A 27,568-nucleotide genomic window follows, 5' to 3' on the forward strand; every position below is an offset into this window, starting at 1 on the left:
CCCTAAAAGGCAGTATATATGAATAATAAAATGGTATATACTGTGCTTTATTTAGTAAAAGGGCACTAACCTAGTTTATACCCTGAGAAATAACAAACGGAACAAGCTAATCCAAAGGCTGAGCTGAACAAGTTCAAAACTCACTCATATTTTCCTTTTCTCATGTCTGAAACTTGGGAGAGAGTGCATCAGCTAGAGGTCAAGGAGATATTATAGAGTCTACAAAAACCACACAGGCTACAGAGAAATAAAACAGAAAACTCCAGACTGTGGGAAGAAGAATGAACCAGGTGAACAAAGACTGGCAGAGAAAAGAAATAATGCAGCCTGAGAAAGAGAGGAGAAAGAGACATACAGAATGGCTAAGGTATTTAGCCATTCTAAGATACCATTTCCAAATTCCTTTTTTTTTTTTTGTCTTTTTATGTGAATTTCAGAAATAATTTCAGATTACTTCTGGGGGATAAACATGGTTATCTCACAAAAGTAATAACCAATTTCTATTTGTGGTTAATCCAGATTCAACTGATAACTAAAACATCTTTGTGATATTAGCCCAATGGACATTATTTTGATGTGGACAAATCTTAGATATTATTATCTAAACTAAACTTTTAGTTCCAAAATATCTTTAAAAGCATTTTAACACTTTTTAGCTAATAAGCTTATCTATCTTCCTCTAGAATAGCATTAATGGAAACCTTAAAATAAGCACACTTCCCCCAAATGAGCAAAGACTTGTGATCACTTCTCAATTGGAGAAAGAAGCCCATTAAATGCCAATTACTGTTGTCACCATATCTGCCTACAGATGATATAATGAGCCAATTAAGAAATGAACAAATTGAAAGAAATCCATTCATGTTTCATGCATTTAACAGATGGATGCAAATGACAATGTAGTAGTGCTTATGTATAAAAAAAACACTTCTAAATTAAATTTTTTGTTCTTAAATATTAATAATGTCATAGGCAATTGGAGAACAAGTTCTCAATAATGACAGCAGACAATTCATTAGTGATAAACTGCAGAATGCCAGGCAATTCACTAGTACAGAGTGCAGAATGCTATGGTAGACTAACAATAATGATGAAAAACTATTGCATGAAGAATAAAATCTTCCATGTCTTACTTGTTTAGGCTTTATGTAACCTCACAATCTCACAAATTAGAGAATGGTAAATACGGTTATTAACTTTTTAAGGTACAGAAGTTAACTTGTAGCACAAGATTTTTTTTTCAATTGAGTTGGCTAATATACCTCATTTTCTTTCTTTCTTTTTTTGCAGTATTGTGGAATGAAGGTAGGGGTTCACTTAGGCAAAGACTCCACCACTGAGGAGCTATGTTTTTGTTTGTTTGACAGTATTATGGGTTGAACCTAGGGCCCTGGATATGTGAAGTAGGTGCTCCACCACTAAGTTACATCCCCAGCCAAATGAGGCAATTTTCTTAATTTTTCGAATCTTCTAATTTTAAATTTTTCTAATCTTCCTTTTCTTATTAGCAATCTGTTTTCTAACATTTAACTGAATATCGCTTAATTGTTTCTTCAGATTCATTTTCTATCCTATTCTGCATCCTAGGAAAATTATTCATAGGACCAAATCAACAGTCTCTTGTAGCCTTTTAAATCTGGCTAACAGGAGACATTGGGAAGAGAGAAGGGGCCATCTCCAAATAACTACCCTCTCCAGGTCAAAGATGATAATACTATCTTCTTTCTGCTAGTTCTACTTCACTCCTATGCTGATCCTTGAAAACTTGCCCACATTTTTGATATAATTTTTTTTTTTTTTTGTATCAAGGATTGAACTCAGAGGCACTCAATCACTGAGCCACATCCACAACCATAATTTGTGTTTTTATTTAGAGACAGGGTCTCATTGAGTTGCCTAGAGCTGGCTGGCTCTGAACTCCTAACACCCTTGTGTCAGCTTCCTGAGCCGCTGAGATTACAGGTATGTGCCACCATAGCCAGCTATAATTTCTTTATTAAAATGTTCAGCAAAACACATTTTGAGGGCATTTATCATCAATAATTGGGTACAAACTTTTATTTCTCTAAAACATCTCCTTCAAAAGCTGCTAAATCTGGCATATAAAAACTGCCAAATTAAATGTCTTTTTATCTGCCTTAATTTCTCTCTGTGGCACTCATCACCTGTTGCATCTCATACTACTGTTGTATAGTTAGACATGGTGATAGATCTTTCACTTAACATTTTCCATTATTGCTCAATAAACCTCAGAAATCTTCAAAGATTCTTTCCCTAACCCTCAACTTGTCTTTTCATGCTCTCTACCAGAGACCCTTAATCCCTCCCACAACATAATCACTACAACTGATGGCTCTCCAACAGATCTTTTCAATCCAAAATTCTCTTTCATACTGTAGTGCTACATTTCTAACTGCTGATTTTACCTAAATGTCCCTCTATCATATCAATTCAAATCATTGTTAAGGCACAGGAAACCAGTATTTCTCTCTAGTTTTCTTCTAATTGTATCACCATTTTCTGAGTGCTTCTAATGCCCAATTCATTTCCAATTAATATAATAATTCCTTCTAAGTGGCTTTCATTTTTCTCTTCCTTCCTTATTACCAATGTTTCTAAATTAATTCAGGACTACACTCAAGTTCAGTAATTGCATTTACTTTCAATCTGGTATTTTCCCACTGTATCCAGTACAGTTTTGATCATTTTGTAAATATTTGCTAAGGTGGATCAAAACTAATTATAACTGGATTTGATAAATGTCTTCTCAGGCTTATTTCACAACATTGATGAGTCAATTGAGGCTCAGAGACATTTAATATAAGATCACAAAACTAGAAAGTGGAGGAATTCTAAATTCAAAAGCATGCCTAAATTACATATGCAATATTTTTAATTAACATGCACGATGAACCTGAAATTTGTTTTTATCACCAACACTTGGGGAAAATAATGTTTTGACTTACAAAAAAATATTACTAGTATCTGCTAGGTAAGACAAGTTAATTAATGGTAATTTTTTCCTCCCAAAATTCTTCTTCCTCATCCTGGGATACTTGACTCTTAGGAGGAAGGGGCAGAAGCAGGATGGTGTACGCAGTGTTAAGAGGGCTGAATCCAAATTATAGTGTAATGCGGCTCATTTAGAATGTGCTTCTAGAGTCAAATGAAAACCATACATTGCTTAAAAATCAAATAGAATTTCTAGATTTCCTAGAAAGAAACTGTCAAGCCAGCAACAACTGGGCCCAAGAGTAGCCAAGTGGGTTTTACCACAGGAATTTCTGTTTTGTTTTTTTAAACTAACACATTAACACATATTTTAAAAACTAACACATTAATCACTGTATGCACCAACCCTGAGGGATAGCATGATGCCTTAGAATCAAGGAAGGTGCAAATGGAAGTTGATATGGCTTTTGTGATCTATTGATAGCAACTTTATTGTTTATAACTCTGTCTTAGTATGATTTTAAAACACATAATTGCAAGACTTCTCCATTTATTTGCTGTAATGGAAAGGCTAGGGAGGATATTCTACTCTGCAAGTCATTCTACATCACTGACAGGATGTTTAAAATTATACATGCGCCACTGATGAACTGATTGTGCACACGAAGGGCAGATAAAGATTGAGAATTACAGATCTAGAGTAATGATGATTAGGACACGCTTTAGGATAATGTTATTTTTTCATTGAATCTTTCTAAAATGATTCACAAGAGAAAATAGATATTACTTTCCCCAAATTAAGGGCATTATTCATAATTTTTCAAGAGCATTACAAATACCATAAATGTTTACAAAAACAGGCCGATGATAAACATGATGCTTATAAGTAAAAAAGAAAGCCCACTTAGTTTATTTATTTATTTGGTGGTGCTGGGGATTGAACCCAGAGCCATGTGCATGCAAGGCAAGCACTCTAACAACTGAGCCCCCTACTTACCTTATTTTCAGCTTGACAGAAAAAGATGCTATTTATATAACAAATCTGTAGCTGTACCTACAAATTAGGTAATAAATTTCTGGAATTCTTTCTTTTATTCTAGCTCATATTGATTTTTAAATTAAAAGCCTCAAATGGCCTTTTAAAGACTTTTATATGACTTAAAGAAGTCATATATAATAGATTTTTGAATCCTATACCCTTGAATAAAAATAACCCTCTGAATACATGTATACATTTGTAAAATTGTTTTATTTTTAAAAATTGTATTAAGGCATTATAGTTATGCATACTAGTGGGGTTAATTTTGATACATACCTGTGTATATAACATAGTCTGCTCCAGTTCAGTCCCCAGTACATGCCTTCCCTTTCTCTCCCATCCCTCTCTCTTCCTACACCCTTTGGTCTTCCTTATTCATTTGAAATATTATAACCAAGCAGTGCTATACTACTACATTACAAGTAAATATAAAAGTACTACTGGAAGAGAAATTACAAAGAAATGGAAAGAGATAAAACAATTCAAATTGAAGAAAAATTTTAATTACAATGGTACAAAATATCCTTTGGCTCTACTTCAAAATATTTTTTAAAAAACTGTGATGTATGGGGCTGGAGTTGTGGATCAGAGGTAGAGTGCTCGTGTATCATGTGTGAGGCACTGGGTTTGATCCTCAGCACCACATAAAAATAAAGATATTGTGTCCACCTATAACTAAAAAACAAATATTAAAAAAAAAACTATGATGTAGGGATTTGAGGATTTGGTTGTAAGTTCAGTTTTTATAGGTGACTCCAATATCTGTACCCTATTTTGAAGACCAGTGCTTTAAAATATATATTCTTGAAGATTTAAATATTTGCAAGTTCAAGTCCCCCCTGAAAAACAACCAGTTTGCTTTCTTCTTCTCTCAAGTGACATATTCAGAATTTCAGAATATGTCATCCAAATAATGCTAATAAAAATAGTTACTAAAATTTCATATTTCTTTAGTGTAGAAATTGAGAAAGTTAATCTTAGCAATTTGGGGGAATACAAATGTTTGTTAAAGTAAGTAGAGCTACTGTAAACTATTTTCTGATAGTTTACAATTATCACCAAAATATTCACTATCAAAATATGCCATATAATTAACAATGTCTATAAAGTTGAAATCTATTTTAAATGATATTAGCTACACTTTGTTATTTTTTAGAAGATTGAGGGTAAAGGAGAAAGAAACAGGGAATTACTCTGATTAAAAACAAAATTAAAATAAGATTTATAGGAGAATTTATGAATTTAAATACAAATCAACAGTTCTTTCTGGAAAAAATTAATTTCTTCTGAAAAATCAGAGAAAAGTAGCACTCTTAAGAACAGCTAGCTGCTCAGTGCTGAGTCTGGCACTCTGTGTCTGGTGTGTGCCTTACCTTTGCTCCATGCTTATGCAGAACTTCCATGACATCATTATGGGCTCTTTCGGCTGCAACATGCAGGGGAGTCATGAAACTATGGAAAGGAGAAAAGGAAAAGGTAATTTTCTTTTTCTTACTGCATTTCCTCTTTTAAGAACTGAATAACTCTTCTGCAATTATACTTACTCTTTATTTTTTTCATTGACATTTGCTCCTTTTCTAAGTAATAATTCTGTCACTTGTTTTCGTTTGGGATGCAAGGAGGCCACAGCACAGTGCTATAAAGAGAAATAATTTAATAAGCTAAACTTCTATTTAAAAATAGATTTCTGAATAAATAGCATCTGCTGACTATTTAGGACACTGTTATCTCAAAGAGTACCAAGAACATAATTATATATTTTACATTATAGATATGATGAATATTTCTCCTAAATACACTAAGTATAAAACATAAATAAAGTCTTTAGAAGCTACAGAAATCTGTAACTAAACTATTCAAGCCTTCATTATGCTATCAGCCATACAAGCCAGTATTTTTCAAATTCCTTCACTGATATACTTGAAGCAGTTTAGAAAACAAACACTCTTATAAATTTTATGTCTTATCCTAATATGCATATGACTTTTATATTCTGCTTCATTAGTTATATATTAACTTTTTAAAATTAACACTTAAAACTGATATATACTTAAACCTGATACTAAAATGAAAACACCCCCATGGGTGGGTAAGGTCTATTCTGTGGCTTTGAGTATAAGCTGGTATAATGCTATGTAGTTTGCGTGTATCTGAATCCCAGTTTTGATTGACATATACTTAAGTGCATATACAGTTGGCACACTTCAGTTTGATGAATCTTGTTATTTTCACCAGATATTGACTAAAGTTTGACCTTTTTGTGCCACATATGTATAAGAATATTAACTGAAGCATATGTAAAAGTCTGTGATACAAGCATCACATATGCATAAATTCTGTATTTGGGAGTAATCATTAGTCAAGCCCTATATCTGTCCCTTTTTGTCAGTGTCAAAGAAAATAAAAAAAAATCTTTCCAAAAATGTATTGGAAGAAAAAGAAATAGTTATAAGGGTAATTTGTGCAGTCTGGAACAGAAAAATTTATGATCTTACCATTTTTCTGCATGAATATAATCAGTTATTTGAATATAATTGCATAAAAGGATGATGTAAGTATCTTTGAAAACACACCAATTCCCTACAGAAAACAAATATGGTATTTATCTAGCAAACACATAACAAAAAAGAAAATTTAATCATGAAAAATCACATCTTGTATTTTATGAAAGAACAACCACAAAGGTAGATCTGTTATAATAAGGTTGGGTAAAAACAAAGGTAAAATAATCTCCAAATCAAGATTGAGCAAATGTCTATTCTCTTGCCCATTAAAATAATCTTCCCCTAAACCAAATTTAAAAATCAATTCAATTAACATTAAAATATAAATTACAGACATTGCAAATAGTAAAGTTACTTTCAGGTATTATGTCGGGCTTGCTCCAGTATTACAGACAAAAAAGAATGTTATTAATAATAAAATCTTACCAGCGCTGTTTCATGAGACTGCGGCTGTTTGAAATTAATGATTTCTAAAGCGAGTGTTTTTTTTACTTTGGCTAGGTCTGCTTCTCTGGCTGCTTGTAGTAAAGAATGACCTTTAAATTCATCTACAATGAAATAATGGTTGATAAATAATAGTTTAAATTATAAAGAAATCTAGTATGATTATGTAAATAGGAAAATCATAAACTTCACATATTTCTCTATTTCTGCAAAAGTGGTAATGTGACAATATTGATAATACAAAGGCTGAAGATATAATGAAAAATTCTGAAATATGTATGCTCTGAAATAAGACTATTTCATACTCTCAGAATTCATAAAGATTCACAAAGACATCAATGGCATCAAAGTCTTTAAAACAGGCAACTAGGAGTCCACCAAAGGAAACCAGACAAATAATTTGTAAGCACATACACTGAAACTCTTTAACAAAAGAGACAGATCTATAAATACTAACATGAAAGAACAAATTGTTATTCAAGTACCCAAAGAGAAAGAATAGGCTAATCCTTTTTTTGTATTGTTACAATTCTCTCCATCACAACTAAATACAAATAATTTTGTAAAAAATGATGTAGAGAAATACTAAGCAAAATATTAATAGCAACTATGTCTTGAAAAAGAGTACGGAAGAACAGATATGTGGAAGAACTTCTAGAGTTTGAAACATTTTCAAAGAACAATGAATATTGTATTGTTTTCATTAACAAATATTTTTAAAAATTCATATCTAAATTAACTGTGCAAATTAAGAACATGATATTCTTATTAAAAACAGTCCTACTTTTTATTTTCCAAATTTTGTTTGATTTTGAAACACCCACTCAATAACTATGTGTTGTGTGTGAATGCTGAACATATTTATAACAAATTTAGGAAAAAAACCTTTATTATATAACCTCTTCTTTAGTGATTCTTTATTATTGCTAAATTCCTCAAAATATAGAACTTGAAAGGTTAGGGGGGGAAAAATAGAGTAACAAGCCTTACCAAAATGTGTTTGTTTCTTGTATAATTTTCTTTAAGTTAATTTTGTAACTGTGAATGCCTAGTATAAAGCAGTACACATGATAATAAAAACTGCAGTTAGAGAAAGCCTAATTTCATTAAATTCTTTCATTTAGATAATTTCTTGCTAGAATCCTATGTAGCAAAACAAAGGTTTTATGTATTTAATAAAGTTGCCTACTAAGAAGACTAAAAAATAGTCCAACCAGGAAAATGCTCCCTTTGAAAAACTATACAAATTTAAGATAAATTTTAATCTTTACGCTACAATAAGACAGACTAGTAAAACACATTATAAAAACTTCTTATAGACGAAAAAAACAAATAACCCAATCAATAAATGGGCTAAGGACCTGAAGAGACACTTCTCAGAAGATGATATACAATCAATCAACAAATATATGAAAAAATGTTCATCATCTCTAGCAATCAGAGAAATGTAAATCAAAACCACTCTAAGATTTCATCTCACTCCAGTCAGAATGGCACCTATTATGCATACAAACAACAAGTGTTGGCGAGGATGTGGGGGAAAAGGTACGCTCAAACACTGCTGGAAGAACTGTAAATTGGTATAGCCAATATGGAAAGTAGTATGGAGATTTCATGGAAAATTGGGAATGGAACCACCATTTGACCCAGGTATCCCTCTCCTCGGTCTATATTCAAATGACTTAAAAATAGCATACTACAGGGACACAGCCACATCAATTTTTATAGCAGCACAATTCACAATAGCTAAACTATGGAATCAACCTAGATGCTCTTCAATAGATGAATGGATAAAAAAAAAAGTGACATATATACACAATGGAATATCAGCAATAAAAGAGAACAAAATCATGGCATCTGCAAGTAAATGGGGAGTTAGAGAAGATAATGTAACTGAAGTTAGCCAATTCCAAAAAACCAAATGCTGATATAAGGAGGCTGATTCATAGTGGGATAGGGAGAGGGAGCATGGGAGGAATAGATGAACTCTAATTAGGGCAGAGGTGTGGGAGGGGAAGGGAGGGGGCATGGGAATATAAATGATGGTGGAATGTGATGATCATTATTATCCAAAATACAGGTATGAAGACACAAATTGGTGTGAATATATTTTGTATACAACCAGAGACATGAAAAATTGTGCTCTATATGTGTAATAAGAGTTGTAATGCATTCTGCTGTCATATACAAATAAAAAGATTAAAAAAAACCTTCTTATAGTATTCATAATTTCTAAAACGATTAAAAGGAGGAAAAATTAAAATAACAACTGAGACAAAGCTGAGTCAGTATATAAATTAAAATAAGGAAATATGAAAATGGTAAAATAAGTTTTGAATAGTGTCAAATTTTCTTCTCTTTGTTTTTTTTCTTTTTGGTATCCCCCACCCCCAGCCTTGCCAGTCCCTTTTTTAAATTTTGAGACTGTATCTCACTAAATCGCTTAGGACCTCATAACTTGCTGAGGCTGGCTTTGAACTTGCTATCCTTCTGTCTCATCCTCCTGAGCTGCTGGGATTAAAGGCATATGCCACCCCATCTGGTTCTTTGTTTTTTTTGGACAAGGTCTTGTTAATGTAGTCCCGACTGGCCTTGAACCTTAAGATTCTCTTCCCTAGGTTTCCTGAGGAGCTGAGATTATGGGTGTGCACAGTGGCACTCACCCAAATTCATTTTGAGAATTTTACTGAGCATATAGTATCTACAATACACTGTCCTTGGCTTAAGTTAGGTGGACATACAGGCGCAAACACAAATATGATCCCACATTTTTCTTAGTTAACAAAGAACTTGTACAGGTGTTAAGAAAACCAAAATCAAAGATCTTTCTCTTAAAGAATGTAAATTTTCCTATTTAGACCAAATACTTAGAAAGATGAATTATATAAAGCAAGAAAACGTATGGCAAGAGTCACCTGGGTGGGATCAACTTCTACAAGGTTCATTAAAAAGACATTTGCACAATTACAATCTGGTTTACACTGTCCTATAGTCTAACAGATGTCATTTATTTGAATACCAAAATAAATTTAAATTTCCACTAAACAAGATGAAAATTACAGGGAAATTTTTCTATTTTAATTTTGACAAGTTTAAAATCTATTTAAATACAAATTATATTATCATGATTTTGATTATACCTTGTCCTTGAATTATAATTTAACAAAAACTTTACTAGGTTGTTTTTGATTCTTAGAATCCTAGATGTAGGAAAGTTAAAAATTAGGTGACACCTAGCTTAATTTAAACCTGAAATGTCCATATGTAGAATTAAATCAGTATTAGATATAGTAATTACATGTTATATGTCATCCTGAATAAGACCCTAGAATAGAAAAAGGATTTTAGGTAAAACCCAAAGAAATCTAAATCAATGTTGGTTTTTAATTGGGATAAATGTATCTTACTAATAATGTAAAATGCTGGTAATACAGGAAACTTGGTATGGGGTATGTGAGAACTCTATACCATCTTCATAAATTTTCTGTATTTCAAAAAGTATTCTAAAACACAAAGTTTATTTAAAAATTCTCTCTCTCCCTCCCTCTCTCTCTGCTTTCCGGCTGCCAAGAGCTGGGCAGATTCCTCCACTATGTCCTTCTACCATGATGTTCTGCTTTACCTTAGGCCCAGAACAATAGAATTAGGCCAACAAAGATTGAGACTTTGAAATCATGAGCCCAATTAAACTCTCCTCCTTTAAGTTGTTGTCACAGTGAAAAAAATGTGACTATAAAAGTACTTAATGTTAAATATCATTGATTATTACCAATAGCATAAGAATATAAGCACTCTGAATGTGGAGATTTTTGTTCTGGTTTGTACAGTGTTCTTTTTCTAGTGTTTGTCACTAAGTATTCACTAAATGGCTGCCAATGGCTGCCTTGCTTCATCCTCATTAGCCTTAACACATATGAGTTAGTATTAGTCTTGAATAACTGTAAAATATATATAGTGTGCGTATATAAGATTCTTGTGTAATTCATGAAGCAAAGTACAGAATTAGAAAAGAGGATTTTAAACTAGTATGCTTGTAAGAATGGAAGGGTATTGTGTAAATTAGATAAAATACTAGCTTTGATAACTAAAAAGAAATCAGATATTCTGATTAATAGCCAGTAATACTGATTTTAGGGTATAAATACATACAAGTCAGTCTCTCCCGAAGTTCAGGAGTTGGAGCCATATCCACAGCACTTTTCCCATGACAGTTGACTAAAGTAGGATCAGCACCATGGCTCAGTAACAAAGAACAGACTTCTACACGATTCTTAGAAGCAGCCTCATGTAGTGGAGTAAACTGCCAGAGATCCATTGCATTAACACAAGCTCCATGCTGAATGGAGAAAAAATGTTTTAGGTTAGTAATAACTTCACAGAATCAAATTAAACTCAGAAATTTTTTTTGCACTGTAAATTTCAATTGTAACTTTTTGAAATGTGATTGCAATAATTTCAGTTTTAAAAAACAGCTGAATTATTAGTTGAATGTTCAAAAAATTGTAAGCAATGGTAATAGTTTTTAAAATTATCATATTCTCTTAAAAATCTTATTAGCCAAACAACAATAACAAAACAAAGTAACAATAACTTTTAAGCAGCATACGTTTTGAATTTTGAGCTTCTTACCTTTAGTAGTAGTTCTGTGACTTCATAGTGTCCATATGAACATGCATTATGAAGAGGCACAAGTCCACTGATGAAGAAGCAAATTAAAATTCTTAAATTTCAAACATCTTATAGTTATTCATCTACGAAGTACTAAGAAACAAGAATCTAGCAAATATTAACATATTAAAAATATAGCATTGCACGCTTTATGTATTAATTATTTATAAGAAATGTTACCTGGTAGTGAATTGAAATGTTTCTACCATTTTAACTCACTTTCATGGTAATTTGCAGCATAAAACTTAAATATCCAACTTGCATATCAAAATAGTTTAAACGGGTCAAAAACTCCTTCTGTGGTATACTTTTCTTGATTACTCGCTTACTGTACACCCATCTGTTTTCAGACATGCACAAGGAAATAGAGATATTCCAAAGATCAGGCATTTATGCCCCTATACTATTGGGATGCCATATGCATATGGCACAAAACTTGGCACAGGCAAGAGAGAAACAGCATGGAAAATTGTATATTTGAAATGGACAGATTCCCCTTCTCATAAATATCTCAAATACTGAGTTCATGTCTCTGTTTTCTTGAATGAAAGAGGCAGAATGCAAAAAACTCTCCTCTAGGGCATCTCTTCTTTCTGATGTCAATTACAAGAGTATAATATAATCTACCTTACCTGGGATAGGGTGAATTATCTTTTAGATCTCAAAGTAATAATACAAACCTACTGTTCATAATCCCTGGATAGTAAATAGGAGGCTGGTACAAAGTTTTAAAAAAAATCTTCCATTCATAAAATAAATGACATAAATGCTTTCTTGGTTCCCATTCATTCCTCTCCCATATTAACCTTCATTAAGGATCTTCTAGGTTTTCTCAGTTTAGATGTCCAAGATTTCACTAACCAAATTAGAATATTATATATTTATGATTTTGGTTTATTAATAAGAGATGGTCTTTTAATACCTGATGAATATGATAGCTATGCTACCAGATTATTACAATTTCCAATTTCTTTTATATTTCTTTACTGCAATTCAATAGTTAAAAAAAGATGATTGGAACATAAAAGCAAATTTAAAACTTCAAATAACAGAATTGCAATAAAATTAGGAATGATTTAGGAAATTATTATGAGAAGTCTGAATAATAAGTGGGTACTTGAAAGTAAAGTCTGAAATCAAAATTATGAACATTCTTAATGAACGGGATATATGACTTTCTTTGTCCAGAGCTTAAAACCTTGAAGAATCAGATGATAAAAATAAAGCATAATATTCCATAAACAAAACTACTGAAAGGAAATAAACTAATACACCTACCCTTTGTCTTTTGCGTGAACATCAGCACCATGCTGAAGAAGAAGTTGAACTATACGAACTCTGTTGTAGCCTGCTGCTAGATGTAAAGGAGTGGACTAGAAGAGAAAAACACATCCCCCTTTTCAGGTTAAAAAGTTCTTGCTTTGCTTTTTAATCTGTATTTATTCACAATTAAACACAATGAAAGTTAATATAAAAAATACTGGGTTGAAATTCAAAAATTCTTATTTCAGACCTGAATGAATGATAATTCATTCTCCTTAGAAGAAAATTCTAACTTAGATGCCATTTGCTATGGTTTGAATGTTGAACTGACTCTACCATAATTCATCTTGAGGGTTGGTCCCCACTTTAACAGTGTCCAGAAATTTGGGGCCTTTAAGAGGGAGTAATGCTTTTTCTCAAAAGTAATTTACTGTTCTGGAGGGACTGGACTGGTTAACACAAGAGTGGTCTGTTATAAAGCACGTTTGTCCTTCTCAGCTCAATCTCTTGCTTCTTTTCTTTCCAGGTGACCCCTCTTTTATACCTCCTCCCAAATCCTGGCACTTGATGCTATCCACCCTATGGTCAAGCAGTCAAGGGGTCCTTGCCAGATGCTGATGTGATGTTTTCAAGGACTATGTGGCCGCAAGAATTGTAAGCCAAACATACCCCTTTTCTTCATATATAACCAGGCAACAGCTATTTTGTTAGAGCAACACAAAATGGACTAGGACAACATCTATTTCACTCATTTGTTTTTCAAAGGCCTTCAAATAATCAAGACCTACCCTACCTACACTAATTACTTCTTTATCTTTCAAACATGAACCATTCTTACTGTTCTGAGAAGTCATATCATGTATTATATTTCTTTTAAATGGAAACATTCTTCCTTATCCTATTTAAGTCCTGTCCTTTCAAGTTTTAACTTTTAAATCCCAATTCTACCATAAAACTTTATCTAAAGATTTTGCTTGCAAAATGTTTGTCAATAGAAAAGATTGGAAAGTATACCTTAAGAATTATTTGAAGAAATTTTAATGGAAACCAAAAACACATTATTCATTCCATATGGCTCCAGTAATAAATCTAAACTAGTATACTACACTGTAGTGCAATGAAATATACCAAGATAGTATTTAATCTTCTATTTTATATACCACATTTACAGTATAAGCAAGAGGAAAATAACATTTTTTCTCAACTAATTTCTGACAAATTTTTAATTTGAACTAGGTTATTAAAAGATTCTCTGCTAAAATTAAATATAGTAATTAAAATAATCAAACTTCTCACCTTTAAGCAATCAGAAAGAACTTCACTTTAATTAAAAACTTCCCTGCAACCATGGCAGTTTTCCACCTTTGCTCATTTGATATTTAAATACTATAATAGTTTCTTACACAGGCTCTAATATGCTTTAATTCTCTTTCATTTTTATAATTTCTATTTGGGGGCTTGGGATTTACTAAGATTTTCAATTTATTTTCTTCACCTATTCCAAATGTCAAAACACAACGGAATTATTATATATTATATCATATATTACTGCTTTTGAAATACTCCATACTTTTTATAAATTCTGACAGTCTCTTACAAAATATTTTAAGCAATACACAGCTACTAATGAAGAATTGAGGTAGATTAGAAGAGAGTCCTAAATAGAAAGGACACCTGACTATTCTTTTTTCTTCCTATTTTACAGATGTTGCTCCACTGTCTTTGGGTGGCATTGCTTTAAGAAATCTGCCACCAGCATTATCTCTGTTTCCTTGTACACACGCTTTTTCCCTTTAGATACATAAACATTTTCTCTTTATCACTGGATTTAAGCAATTAGATTGTGAAGTACCTTGGCATAGTTTTCTTCATGGTTTTTTAATTTTATTTATTATTTATTTGTTTTTTGTTCGTGCTTAGGTCTTGTTGAGTTTCTTGGCTCTAGTTTTCACTAAATTGGGATAACTTTTAGCTATTAGTTCATTAAATATTTTTTCTGCTTCCTCTTTCACAATCTTCTCTGCTGGGACTTCAATCAGACATGTATTAGACTACTTTCAAAGCTTTATTTTTAAGCTTTGTTAGGCAGGACCAGAACAGCCCTTAGCATGGCACTACTTTTGCCCTGAGGTATTGCCCTCCTGAGTACTTCATGATATCCAAAGAATTAAGAGGGTCTTCCACTCTGGCTGGTGGTAACAGAAAGTATTACAGATTCTGTCTGACCGCCTATGATCTCTAAACCTTTTGGGTGGCTCCTTTATTAGTCTCAGACACTTTCTTCATTCCATGTTAATCAGTCCCAGCTGAAGACTGTAAGGGGACCTGATATAGGACCTGTGTCTTAGTAACTTTTCACCAGTGATGTCCCTGCAAGTCCACCTCAACTCAGGGAGACCACCAGGTCCCCTTTCCTACATTAAAACATGAAAATTCTTCCTAGACAGAACTGGAACAATTGTACATTTCACCTTACTAGTTTCCTCTTCTGAGTGACTATTGTCACATTCTGCCTAATAAGCAAGTCCAAAACCATTGATTTATATGTTTTGCCCATTTTTCTTATTGTTTCAGGAAGCAAGGTAAATCTGGTCCCTTTTACTCCATCTTGGCCCATTTTGGGAAAAAACTGTAATTTAAATATGGTTGGGAAGCTTCCTCCATAGATAAGGACTGCTTTGGATATATGGTCAGTAAGTCAGTAAGCTCTTATAGGGAATAGCTAAAATTTAATATTTTATGGACAAGGTGGCATCTTTATTGCTTATGAATAGAAAAAAACTTCCTCTATTATATATTAAATGTCTTTTACACAATTTGCACACAATTGATTCAATACTTTATTTCTGGAAAGGAACAAAGTCCTTAATGAATGAAAATGTACACACTAAATAAACACAGTAGTTTATTTAGAAGGATAAAATGTAATAATCATTGTTTCCAGATGTTTCATTTACAATGCTTTAAAATGGTAATATATTTCTTTTTAAACTACTGAAATTTATATAACTTAGATAAATTGGAAGGCTTTGTCAGTGGAAAGGTAGAAAAGTGACAGAAATCATAAAATAAAGCTATGCAAAAATATGGAACTAAGGTAATGAATTTCAAAAACTATTAGAAAGCAGAATTGATGGACTCTGATAACTAACTGATGTGGATGGTACAGGATACTCTCAGTTTGGAAATGTCAATGACAGAAGAAGGAGGGAGAGAAGAGGAGTGGAGAGACCCTGAGGGAAAGAATCTGGGATTTAGGTTTATTGGATTTAAAGTACCTTTGTGATACATCAGTGGTAATGTCAGAGAGAGTGCATTATAAATACAAAACCACAATTCAGAAGGAAAAGGCTAAAAACAAACCTGGTCATCACCTGCATTCACATAAAATATCTTAGTATCCATCATGTATCTGAGAGTATATAGTGTTAGGGATGGTGTGGTAACCTAGAAAAGTCCAATAAAACACAGAGTACCTAACAAAAAGTCAAATCAACTAATTCTTTATTCAGAAGGTCAAAGAGAGGAAACAGAACTCTAGTTTCTAAGGGGTCAAGTAAAGAGAGAAAGCAGGGGATGCAGTATAATGTGAAAAATACTGCTAAGAGAAATTCAGGGTGCCATCAAAGGCCAGAGGCGCAAAAAGAATCCTCCCTAGAAGCAAACAGAAGAGAGCGAGTAGGATGCAGAAGATTCTCCAGCTCTCTTGAGTTGAGACTTGTGGGTAAACAAAATTCACTGTCTTTTTCCATTGTTTCCCTTGGTGTGACACAGCTCAGAGGGACCTCACCAGAGTTAAATTGATGCCAGTGACACAACCCTGAACCTCCAAAACTATGAGCAAATTAAGCCTCTTTTCTAAGAAGTAATTCGTATTTTAGTACAGTAACAAAAAACTTACTTGACTTCCAATATCTGATAAGTAGAAATTATAATCCTTATCATGCAGGGCTGTCTTATGGATTAAAGATAACTATACAAAACCTAATAAAGCATTTATCACAAAGAAAAAGGTCAATAAATGGTAGTTACTACTTATTAAGTAGCTTACACATTTAGATGTTTTTAATGGTTATTTATACAGTCCTTACCTTACTTGACCTATCAGCATTATTTGATTTTATGGATCACTTCTTATGTGAAATGTCTAGAATACTACACTCTTCATTTTCCTCCCAACTCACCAGTCATTCTTTATTAGTCTTTACTATTTGGCCCTCATTTTCTTGACGCTGGGGTACTGTAGAGCTCTGATTTAGACATCTTTTCTTCATTGTCTATACTCACTCCTTCAGTGATCTCTTGCAGTATCGTCACTTTAAATAACATCCATAAACTGACAGTTCAATTATATCTCCAACCTAGTCCTCGCTGATGACATCCACACTCTCATAAACCAACTGCCTGCTTGACATCACATGAATAGGAGATACTCATGTTTACAGTTCACAACCAAGCTCCTAGTATTTTCCCTAAAACTTATGCTGAAAAAAAAAAATGCTTTTACCTCTGCTAATGGTTACTTCATCATTTCATTTACTCAGGCCAGAAATTTTGAATGTCTTTCTTGATTCCCATCTATCTTTACATACTATATTCACCCTATCAGACTATTTCTATTGGTTATACCCACTAAATATATCCAGAATCCAGTAACTCCTCATCATATCTATTTATCACCAACCTGGTCTTTCAGTTGGTTGATTGCAACAGCCTTCTATTTTATCTCCCTGCTTTCACAATAATCCCCTTAGAGTCTACACGACATAGCAACAAAGAAATCCTGTAATTTAAGTTAGATAGACTAGTGATCTACACAAAATCTTCCAGACATTCTTCATCACACTCCAGGTTAAAGTTAACATTGTTAGAATGACCTAGAAGGCTGAAAACAATCTCCCCTACTATCCACTTTCAACTTTCTGATATCATATTTTACTCTGTTATCCTTCATTCACTTCACTCTGGTCTACATAACTCAAATACCATAATTATTACTTAGCTGAGACCACTTAGAATTAGATTATACTAAGTGAAGTAAGTGCCTCTGGAAAAAAATTAAAAGCTAGTAACAAAATACTTTCTAACTTAAAATTCACACATTACTTCTTAATAAATCCAAACAACAATGGAAGAAAAAATATTTCTGAGGATTTATATTAAAATAATAAAATTTTTATAAAGGCAGAATTTAGCTATCAGCTTTGGAAGAACTATACGGTGGTATGTGTCAAGAATATAAAATATTTCCACACCCTCATCCTTTCTTCCCAATGAGCAAAAAAATAATGACAACTATGAATATGGCTAGATGTATTATTACATATTCAACCCTAGCAGAACTTCAGCATTTACATTTTAACACAAAACACATATTGCTATCTCATAAATGACTGCTAGGTGCAGAGGAAAGGGTTTCTTGGTCTAATAGTGCTGGGGATGCTTTTCAAGTCAACAACAACCATAAAAGACAAACAGCCAGACCTCAATGATATTTTTCATCTAAAAAATCACAAAATATAAAAATTCTTATATTCTTAAGACAATTGTTATTAATCTGTTTTTATGAAGTATAAAGCTGGCTGCATTCCCTGAACAAGCATAAAACAAGACTGCAAAACATCTACTCCAAATAATTCTCTCCTTCCCTCTTTTTTCTTTTGATAATACTTATACAAAAATAAAAAAAAAAAAAACTGTCAAAACTGGACTTCAAATTATTTGCCACAATCTTTTACTGTAAATGTTTGTTACAAAAACATTACAGTTATTTATTTGTATCCTCTAGTTCACCATGAGTTCACTGATAGTAGAAAATATACCTTATGTTTTCAAGACCTAATCTAGGAAGGTACTTAAAAAAAAAAAAGTCATTATTAGCTTTTGATTTATATTATTAAAAAGAAAGAGGCAATATGGATAATTCAACATGGTAAATTTGACTTTAAATTTGTACAAAAAATTTACACTGACATTTCAACACAGGCATGTGTGATGTTCGAAACATTCCTTAGGAAAATATAAAACTACAACTGTGAAGCTATGATATAAGTCATCAGAGAGCTGTCTAGCCCATGATTAGTGTATTTTGTTTTCTTTAAGATGAGGATTCGGTTTGATCTGGATCTACTCCTTTGGGATTTTCCAAAATGTGGTGATCAGCTTGTCCTGGTTTGCCCAGGACTTTACTGATTTTAGGAAACCCACTGATTCCAGGCAAGCTGGGATGGTTGGTCACCTGACTCTAGATAGACTTAAAGCCAAATGAGTTTCTGGTTTCCGGAGCTGCTGTGAGCCAGAAAGTTGTATGTGCAAACACTTATGTGCATTCTGACAAACACCCATTAATTTACCAAATTAGAAGACTCATATTTAAAACAAGTTGGCTCAAGAGATAATAAAAGATTAATTTTTTCCATCCAGCAATGCATTTCTTCAACAGACAAGCACAGCCTTTCTCAGTTCCATACAAGCTCTATAATATAGTGTACTATTCAAAATTTTCCTCCAGACTTGCTCTATAGTTATGATTATAAAATGATTCGGTAAAAACTTCATGATCTTTCAGCACTTGAACATGAAACCTTTGCTGTATTAAGAGCAAGTTTTAAGGGCTGGGGCTGGGGCTGGGGCTCAGCGGTAGAGTGCTCAACTAGCATGTGCGAGGCTCTGGGTTCAATCCTAAGCACCTCATAAAAATAAATAAATAAAAGTATATTGTGTCCAACTACAACTATAAACAATTTTTAAAAAAGAACAAGTTTTAAGAAACATAAAACAATCTATGTACTGATCTGCTAGATTTAATAATCATTAATTAACAGAACTTTGCTACATTAGCTTCTGCTATCTCTTTTGTCCTACTTTTTCCCTGGAAGTATTCAAAAGCTAATTCAAGATACTCTGACAATTCATCTTTGAATATTCCATAGATGCCTCCAAAATTTATGGGAATTTTCTTCTACAGCTCCAATGTTACTATCACATATAGTAGTGGTAAAATGTCATTATCACCTAATATCCAGGTCATTATTCAAATTCCCTATCTCAAAAATTATCTGTTTAAAATTGGTTTGCTGGAATTAAGACCAATACGTTTATTTGGTTATTGAGTCTTTAAGTTGCTCAAACCTGCAATAGTCTTCATCCATCCTTATTTTTGTTTTTTTCAGAATATGGTCTTTTATTTTTATTATTTATTTATTTTTGGTACCGGGAATAGAACCCAGGGGCGATTTACCACTGAGCTACATCCCTGGTCCTTTCAAATTATTTTTGAGAAGTTGCTTAGGATTTTGTTAAGTTGCTGAAGCTGGCTTTGAACTTGCTTCTCCTTCCTCAGCCACTGGGGTGACAAAAAAATGTCTGGATATTATTCTCCTATTGATAAAATCACTCAATCTACCATGAGTTTTGCAAATCCTATCTCTATGAACTCATGAGTCTTAAACATCATTTTTGTAGGTTTTTCTTTTTTAACTTTCCTCATCTCTTAAAAACTATATATAAGTATAAAGAAACACAAAACCATACTCATTTAAAAATTTGACTTTTTGAATGTATAAAAACATGCTTCTTCCAGTTTCACTTAAAAAGATGAGGTATTGTATATATTTTTTTCTCAGTTTTAACTGGTCTCAATTATCAATTACTTTATATTTCTTAAACATTCTCTCAATAGAGTTCCTTTTTAAATAATAAAAATAATATATTCCCTCTAAAAATTCAAATAGTACACAAAAATATGATGTAAAATGTTCTATTTCTCCCTCCAGTCCAACAAGCCTCTCTTTCAAAGGTAATCACTGTTTACAGTTGCTCAAATATCATTTGAGATTTTTCCACGTCTATGAATGTGCATTTTTTTCTCCTCTTGAGGTTTTTGTTGTTATATGTTGATTTTATTGTTGTTTTTTATATTCTGGTACTGGGCATCAAACCCAGGGTCTTATGCTAGGCAAGCACTCTACCACTGAGTTACATCCCCAACCCTTTTTCTTCTGTTTTGAGACAGGGTCTTTTGCTAAGGTATCCAGGCTAGCCTCAATTTTGTAATCTTCTTGCCTCAGCCTGCTGAGCAGCTGGGATTTTAAGCATGCACCACTATGCCCAGCATCCTCTTGAGTTTTTGTTGTTGTTGTTGTTGCTGTTTTTGTCACACAAATAGGACTGCATTATATTATTTAGCAATTTACTTTTTTCCTCTTATGTTACTACATAGAAGTCTGTCTTATTGTTTTATAATGACTGTACAGTATTTCCATTGTGTGCTTGTACCATAATTACCTACCCATTGCCTACAAATGGATATTTAAGTAGTTCAATTTTTGCTCTATCTTTTCAAAATATATCTCATTTTAATTTATTATTTAGTTAAGATAGATCAGTGTTTCCCTTTCACATCAGCCATTATGATAAAATTCCTAGGAAAATACAATAAACACATAATCAGAGCTTTATTAAATTTCTATCAGGCACAGAGGCATGATTAATCTGCCAAAAAGCAAAGAGCTAAGAAGCTCTTTGAGACAGTGACACTTAGATCAGAATCTAAACAAATTAAAAGCTAGAGAATCAATATGGACAAGTATCCATGGAAATATATCTCATTCTTAATGCTCGTCTTTTCAAGGGATTTAAATTTTAAAAAATCACAATGAAGATCAGATAGTTTCCCTGAAGTTTCTTAATTCTTGAACTACAAAAAAGAGCATGACAAAGTGCACTGTATGTATTTGCTTTACACGGCAACTACCTGAGATAGAAACTACAACTAGAATAAATGAGGAAACCAAGGAACAGGGAAACAATAGAGGAGACAGGGATCAAATCTAGGTAGTATGAACTTAGAACTTTCATGCTTTTGGTTGGAAGCTCAGGTTCTAGACAGGATGTTAAGAAACAAATCAGCATGGGTAAGTGGCAAAAAGAATTACTAATGTGGGCAGAGATCTTCTTGTTTCTGACTACTTTAGTACTCTGATCCACAGGTCACCACACAAACTATCAATATTGACAGTATGACCATACCATTAGAATGGGCACCCCAGAATTGTGAAACTCCTTAATAATAATAGCTATCTAAAAAACCCCAGTAAATATAAAGTAAAAAATAAAAAAGGGCTGGGAATGTTGCTCAGTGGTAAAGTACCCCTGGGTTTAATCCCCAAACCCCAGTACTGCTTTAAATGTGTGTGTGTGTGTGTGTGTGTGTGTGTATCTCATATCAAGGAAGAACAAAATTGAAATTGAAATTGAAAAGTATAATTTTGTTTGGCTTCCTTCCCAGTGGTATGTTCCTGAATTATGCCCCTCCAGCTGCTTCAACTACTTCTTATAAAGTAATTTTCCTGACTAGCTTTCTGGTCCCCCTCTGGATGGTCAATATCCCTTTTTAAAGTATGACACCCTATACTGGGCACTAAATCCAGATCAAACTCATCTATATCAGTGAGCCATCTCTCTTTTTTTTTTTTTTTTTTTTTTAAATGTAGTTAAGCAGAACCTATCAGAATTATTCACAATGAAAGTTTCAACAATGCATTGCTGGACTAGTTGCCATTTAAGGCCTCTTCCAAATAATATTTTATGAATTGCAAATAAATTACATGAATAGAGTTAGAATAATGATGGATGTTATAGTCTCAGAGACAAAATATATACTCAGCAAAACATATTAGGCATCTGAAAAGTTATGGAACTTTTATGAACTATTTTACAAAAATAAGTGCTTTTTATTTTAATTGCTTTAAATAGTAAAAAATTAAAGTGAGAATACCAAGGGCTGCCTTTAAGGGCACGTATTAAGAAGAAAAAGAGAGAGAAAGGAAGTGAACAAAAAAAGAATGAACAGGATCACATAAAGTGATCTTTGTGATAATAAAGTTCTGAACGTCAGCTTCAGTCAATTTCAACTTAACATTATCATTGTGTAAACTCCAAGGGAATTCTTCAACAGTCAGCAATTTGTCTCTTTTCTCCAGCCTCAGCCTCCCAAAATAAGTTTATAGCACGCTTTCATACAGTTTGTACAGGACAAAAACAAAATGCTTAGTACTCTCAAAGTACAACATTAGTTTTTCATTGTTTAATGAGAAATAGCTGGTAGACTTTATGGAAGTCAGATTTCCTGATGGGATAATAGCCTCATTTTTATATTTTATGAGAAATATTTATACTGTTCAAACTTCATGAGTTCCTAATATTTGCAATCTTAGAATTGTTGATGCTTAGATATGAAAACCTAAGTAATGTTTGTAATAGATAACTGTTGCACTAAATGGAATCTAAAGATTACACAGGAGAGAATCCTTCAACCTTACTTCATTAGGTAGTCATTTTAACTGTAAATCAGAAACTGGCAAATTCCTGTAGCTGACTTTAATGTGGTTAAGACCTCCAGGACTTTGGCCACACATTGCCACCTCAAAGTCCCTGCAGTGATAACATCCTTGCGGTTTCTGGATTTACGTACATGAATCCAAAAGACAAGTGATGGCAAAAGCAGAGATCTCTAGTTTTGTTTCCTGTCCACAGCCTTCTCCCCCAATTGTAACAGGTACTGAAACCTCTATAAAGGTAGAAGATTATTTTCGTGAATATTTTTATGGTATTTAAGATTATTATGATCTTACTATTAAAAAATAAAACAACTTTACAACAGGAAAACCAAATTATGAAACAATTCCCCTTTAGAATTAATCTGTTTCCAGATATATTAGTTAACCTACCCAAATATGGACTTCAAATAATTATGCATGTTATTTACATTTTTAAAGTTTTACTTCTGATGCCATTCTTAGAAGAGAATGATGCTTCTTACTAGTTACTGAAAGCATTCTTTTTATCTTATGAAGGTATAGCATGAAGATTCTTGATATTTTTAGAAATTCTCTTTATAATTCAGATTTAATTGAACAAGTGAACAAATGGGAGGGGGACAGGAAAAAAGAGAAGTAGGCTTCTTGAATGATTTTCCTTTTAGTTAAATTAAAAAGATTATACTACAAGGGCTGGAGTTATAGCTCAGTGATACAGTGCTTGCCTTGCACATGTGAGGAACTGGGTTTGATCCTCGGTACCACATAAAAATAAATTTTTTAAAAAAGGTATTATGTCCATCTACAAATATAAATATTCTTTAAAAGCCCATAATATAAAAATAACCAAGTTATTAATGATTAAATGCTTGTATCCCCCCTCCCAGATTCATATATTTTTAAATCCTAATCTCTAATGTGATAGTATCTCGAAGACAGTTTCTTTGGGAGGTAATTAAGTTCAGATGAGGGTGGGGCCCTCATGATGGGATTAGTGCCCTCTTATCTTACACAGAGAGCTTGCTTTTACTCTGTTATATAAGCAAAGCGCAAGAATACAGCCAGAGAGTCCTCACCAGCCACCAAACATGCTGGCACCTTGATCTTGGATTTCCCAGCCTTCAGAACTATGAGAAATAAAATTCCAAGGCACCCTGTCAATGGCATGGTAGTTCAAGCTGATTAAAGATACCATGTTTATGTTTGCAACCAACTATATTAATAATGCTAATTCAAAGCTAGAGGTAATTTCAGAATTCTTAAATCTATAATTAACTCTTTATTTTCTTTTTGTGGATTCTCATCAGGCTAGAAAGATTTCCTGGAATCAGATCATCTTTTCACCTAAGCAAGGCTTTTACACAGAACAGTTCTCTCTTTATTTAAAGGTTTTAAGAACTTTTTGTACAATTCTACTGTCAAATGATATTAACTCAACAGTGTGTTCAAGCAACAAAGAGTACACAAGCCATAATGATTATAGGGGTGTTTTTAACTATCTTCATCATGTAACATTTGATACATAAAAATCAAAAGCTGAATGTTTTCTCTGATATGCAGATGCTAATTCACAATGGGGGGCTAGGGAAGAACAGAGTTACTTTAGATTAGGTAAAAGGGAGTGAAGGGAGGGGAGGAGGCATGGAGGTAGGAAAGATAGTAGAATGAATCAGACATTATTACCCTATGTACATATGTAACTATACAACTGGTGGGATTCTACATCATGTACAACCAGAAGAATGAGAAATTGTACTCCTTTATATATGATGTATCAAAGTGTAATCTACTGTCATGTATAACTAAAACAAAAAAAAATATTACAATAAAAACAATGAAAATTTAAGTTACAAAGCACAATTAAAAAATACCATCACCCACTATTCTATTCAGCTGAACTATGACACCAGCAATATCACTGAAGCTACCCTACACATTTCTTCCTTATCCTTCTCTCTTGCCAGTCTTTTGGGTAGATGTTTTTCCAGCTACTGCATACTGAGACAACTTGGTTTACCTGTAGAGGCAGGGGGAAAAACTGGGGTGGTGGATGAAGGATGGGGGAAGGGCTTCACACATAAATTTTAATAATTTAAAAAAATAGATGCTGAAGTGTCACTTTTGCAACTTGACTTCTAAATAAAATTTTCGTATGAATTTTACTCATAGCCAAATGATTCAATACTTAATTCCCGTCTTATCCCTCAATTAAGGTAAAGGAGATAACCACAGGAAAATTGTACTTTAGGATATGAATGCAGGAGAATCCAAAGCTAGGAGGAGAGAGGGTGGCTAAATCCAGGTAAAACGGACAACTGAGTCTCACCTCCTGATGTTAAACACTGTGTCCTGTTCCATTAAAGAATCATTTCTTGAAGAGTAAAACAGCATAGTTGGCATGAATATTAATTACCCTCAGTAGGAGTGTTGTTCTTGACAAAATGGAGATTTTTGTAGTGTAAGTGATTCCCCAGTGAAAAATTCTAAGACAAGACATTTTCAAGGCCCTATTGTTACAAGATGAATACACAAGCATAAGGATTTTATACAATATTTCCCAACTTAAGTAGGCAAGAAAAAAATGCTCTAAGGAATTTCTGTATTACAGAAGACACGCATTGCTCAGCAAGTAGTACTCTAAAGAAGTGATTTGATTAGATATATAATTAAACCTAAAGTACTTGAAGAGTTCCCTGATGCAGACTTAATGAATTTTGACCTTCTTGTAATCCCAAGAAATGCCTGAACTATGATCCATAAAAGTTGGAAAGTTTAAAAATGGTATGACCTTTTATCGACCAAGATTTGACAAGAATAAGGAAAATGATAAAGGGCACTAAGAACCAGGGGAGGCCAGATATGTGCCCCCTGGTAATGTTAGTGCTTTCTTATAGGGGAAGAGGGCTCTATATAAACTTTAATCCAGATACCAGAGTATTGTCTCCAAGGTGACACTACAGACTCTTAAGCAATCCAATTGTGTTACTGCTAGTTACTACTAACTGCTAAAAAACGAATAAAACATATTACAGTCTTAGAATGTTAGAATCAAAAGGTAGTTTAGAAGTCACAAGGCTCAAATCCTTTACATTTCAAGATAAAAAAAAATTGAGGACTCAGATATAAAACTTGCCCAACCATATAGCTAATAATAGCTACTTATAATTTAATATTTCATCTTCTAGCTTTCAGTTTATGCCTTTGCTCATAATATCATGACCCCAAAATATACACATGAAATTATTTTGCTATGGGGGAAAACCTCTCAAATTGTAAGATGCAAATTTAAAATAACTGGATATAAAGTGAATATATTTGGAAGATCATTAAAAAATCCTCATTTATTCTGCTATGTAGCTATGAAAATCATTCTCAAAGTAATCCATTTGGGAAAAAAAGATACATTCTTTCTTGCCTATTAGATAACAAGCATTGCATTTTCTGTTCTTATAGTCAGGGTATTTTAGTTCTCTATTACTACATAAAAAGCAACCTCAGCAATGGTGAGTTACCTGGGCAGTTATTCTGCCTATGTGGCAAGAGCTGGGATGTTAGGATGACTGACACCACCTGAAGGTTCAACAGGAAACTCACATGGGGCTTGAATGCCTGTGATGGTTGGACAATTAGAATCATTTATTTACAAGCACAGGTGGATCTGCTCATTAGGAGCCTCAATTCTTCTTTACATGTACCTCTCCACATGCCACCAGAGGTGCCTCATGGAATAGCAGCCGAGTTTGGAGAAGGAGCATTCTGAACATCAGAGGCTGCCAGACCAATTCAGGGGCTTGCCTTCGAATGAACAATCATCACTTTTGTCTTTATGTTATTTACCAAAGCAGTCCCAGCTAATATCAGGGTCAGTATGGGAGGGAACTAGGTAGAAGCAAAAGTAATAAGAGGCCTGGTTCCTTGAGGAGTCTTCTAAGTAATAATATACCACATAGGGATTGCTAAAATCCTGCAAACATGATATTTAGAGAAGAGTTATATTGAGGGAGGGGGTCTACTCACCAAAAATAATGAGAAATTCTGTTTATATTACAATATGATGAATGTATTCAATTCCAAAACTTAAATATAAATGCAAAATTCTTACACTAATCCTATATCTTCCTCATGTTTCACTAGATGTGCTTTATGGAATTCAAATAAATATTGTGGTATTATTTTCAGTTAAATATTACTTTTTAATTAATAAGTATTTAAAAATGGGTGCATATCTCAAAAACACATGTTTGAATTTGTTAACTTGCTAATTTAAACAAATTTATTTATGGGTGGGGAGAAAGGGAAGGCCAAACTCCAATAAAAGTTAATTCAGTTACACACTTTATAGATTACCTGGTAACCAACAACTGATTTTTATTCAACTG

The 27,568-nt window shown here is 33.1% G+C and overlaps 1 protein-coding gene across 4 annotated transcripts in view; it reads right to left on the bottom strand.

The window, feature by feature from the left end:
* Window positions 1–27,568, bottom strand: part of Tnks (tankyrase) — a 194,093-nt gene that overhangs the window by 63,194 nt on the left and 103,331 nt on the right. For all 4 annotated transcript variants that reach the window (XM_048791783.1, XM_015486022.2, XM_048791784.1 and 1 more), the window contains 6 exons: window positions 12,886–12,980; window positions 11,569–11,635; window positions 11,089–11,275; window positions 6,922–7,043; window positions 5,536–5,627; window positions 5,365–5,443 (listed from right to left, as the gene is read on the bottom strand). In XM_048791783.1, coding sequence (XP_048647740.1) covers window positions 5,365–5,443; window positions 5,536–5,627; window positions 6,922–7,043; window positions 11,089–11,275; window positions 11,569–11,635; window positions 12,886–12,980 — 642 coding nt within the window. The remainder of the gene's footprint in view (window positions 1–5,364; window positions 5,444–5,535; window positions 5,628–6,921; window positions 7,044–11,088; window positions 11,276–11,568; window positions 11,636–12,885; window positions 12,981–27,568) is intronic.

Source organism: Marmota marmota, unplaced genomic scaffold, assembly GCF_001458135.2.
Source record: "Marmota marmota marmota unplaced genomic scaffold, marMar, whole genome shotgun sequence".
Taxonomy (NCBI): Eukaryota; Metazoa; Chordata; class Mammalia; order Rodentia; family Sciuridae; genus Marmota; species Marmota marmota.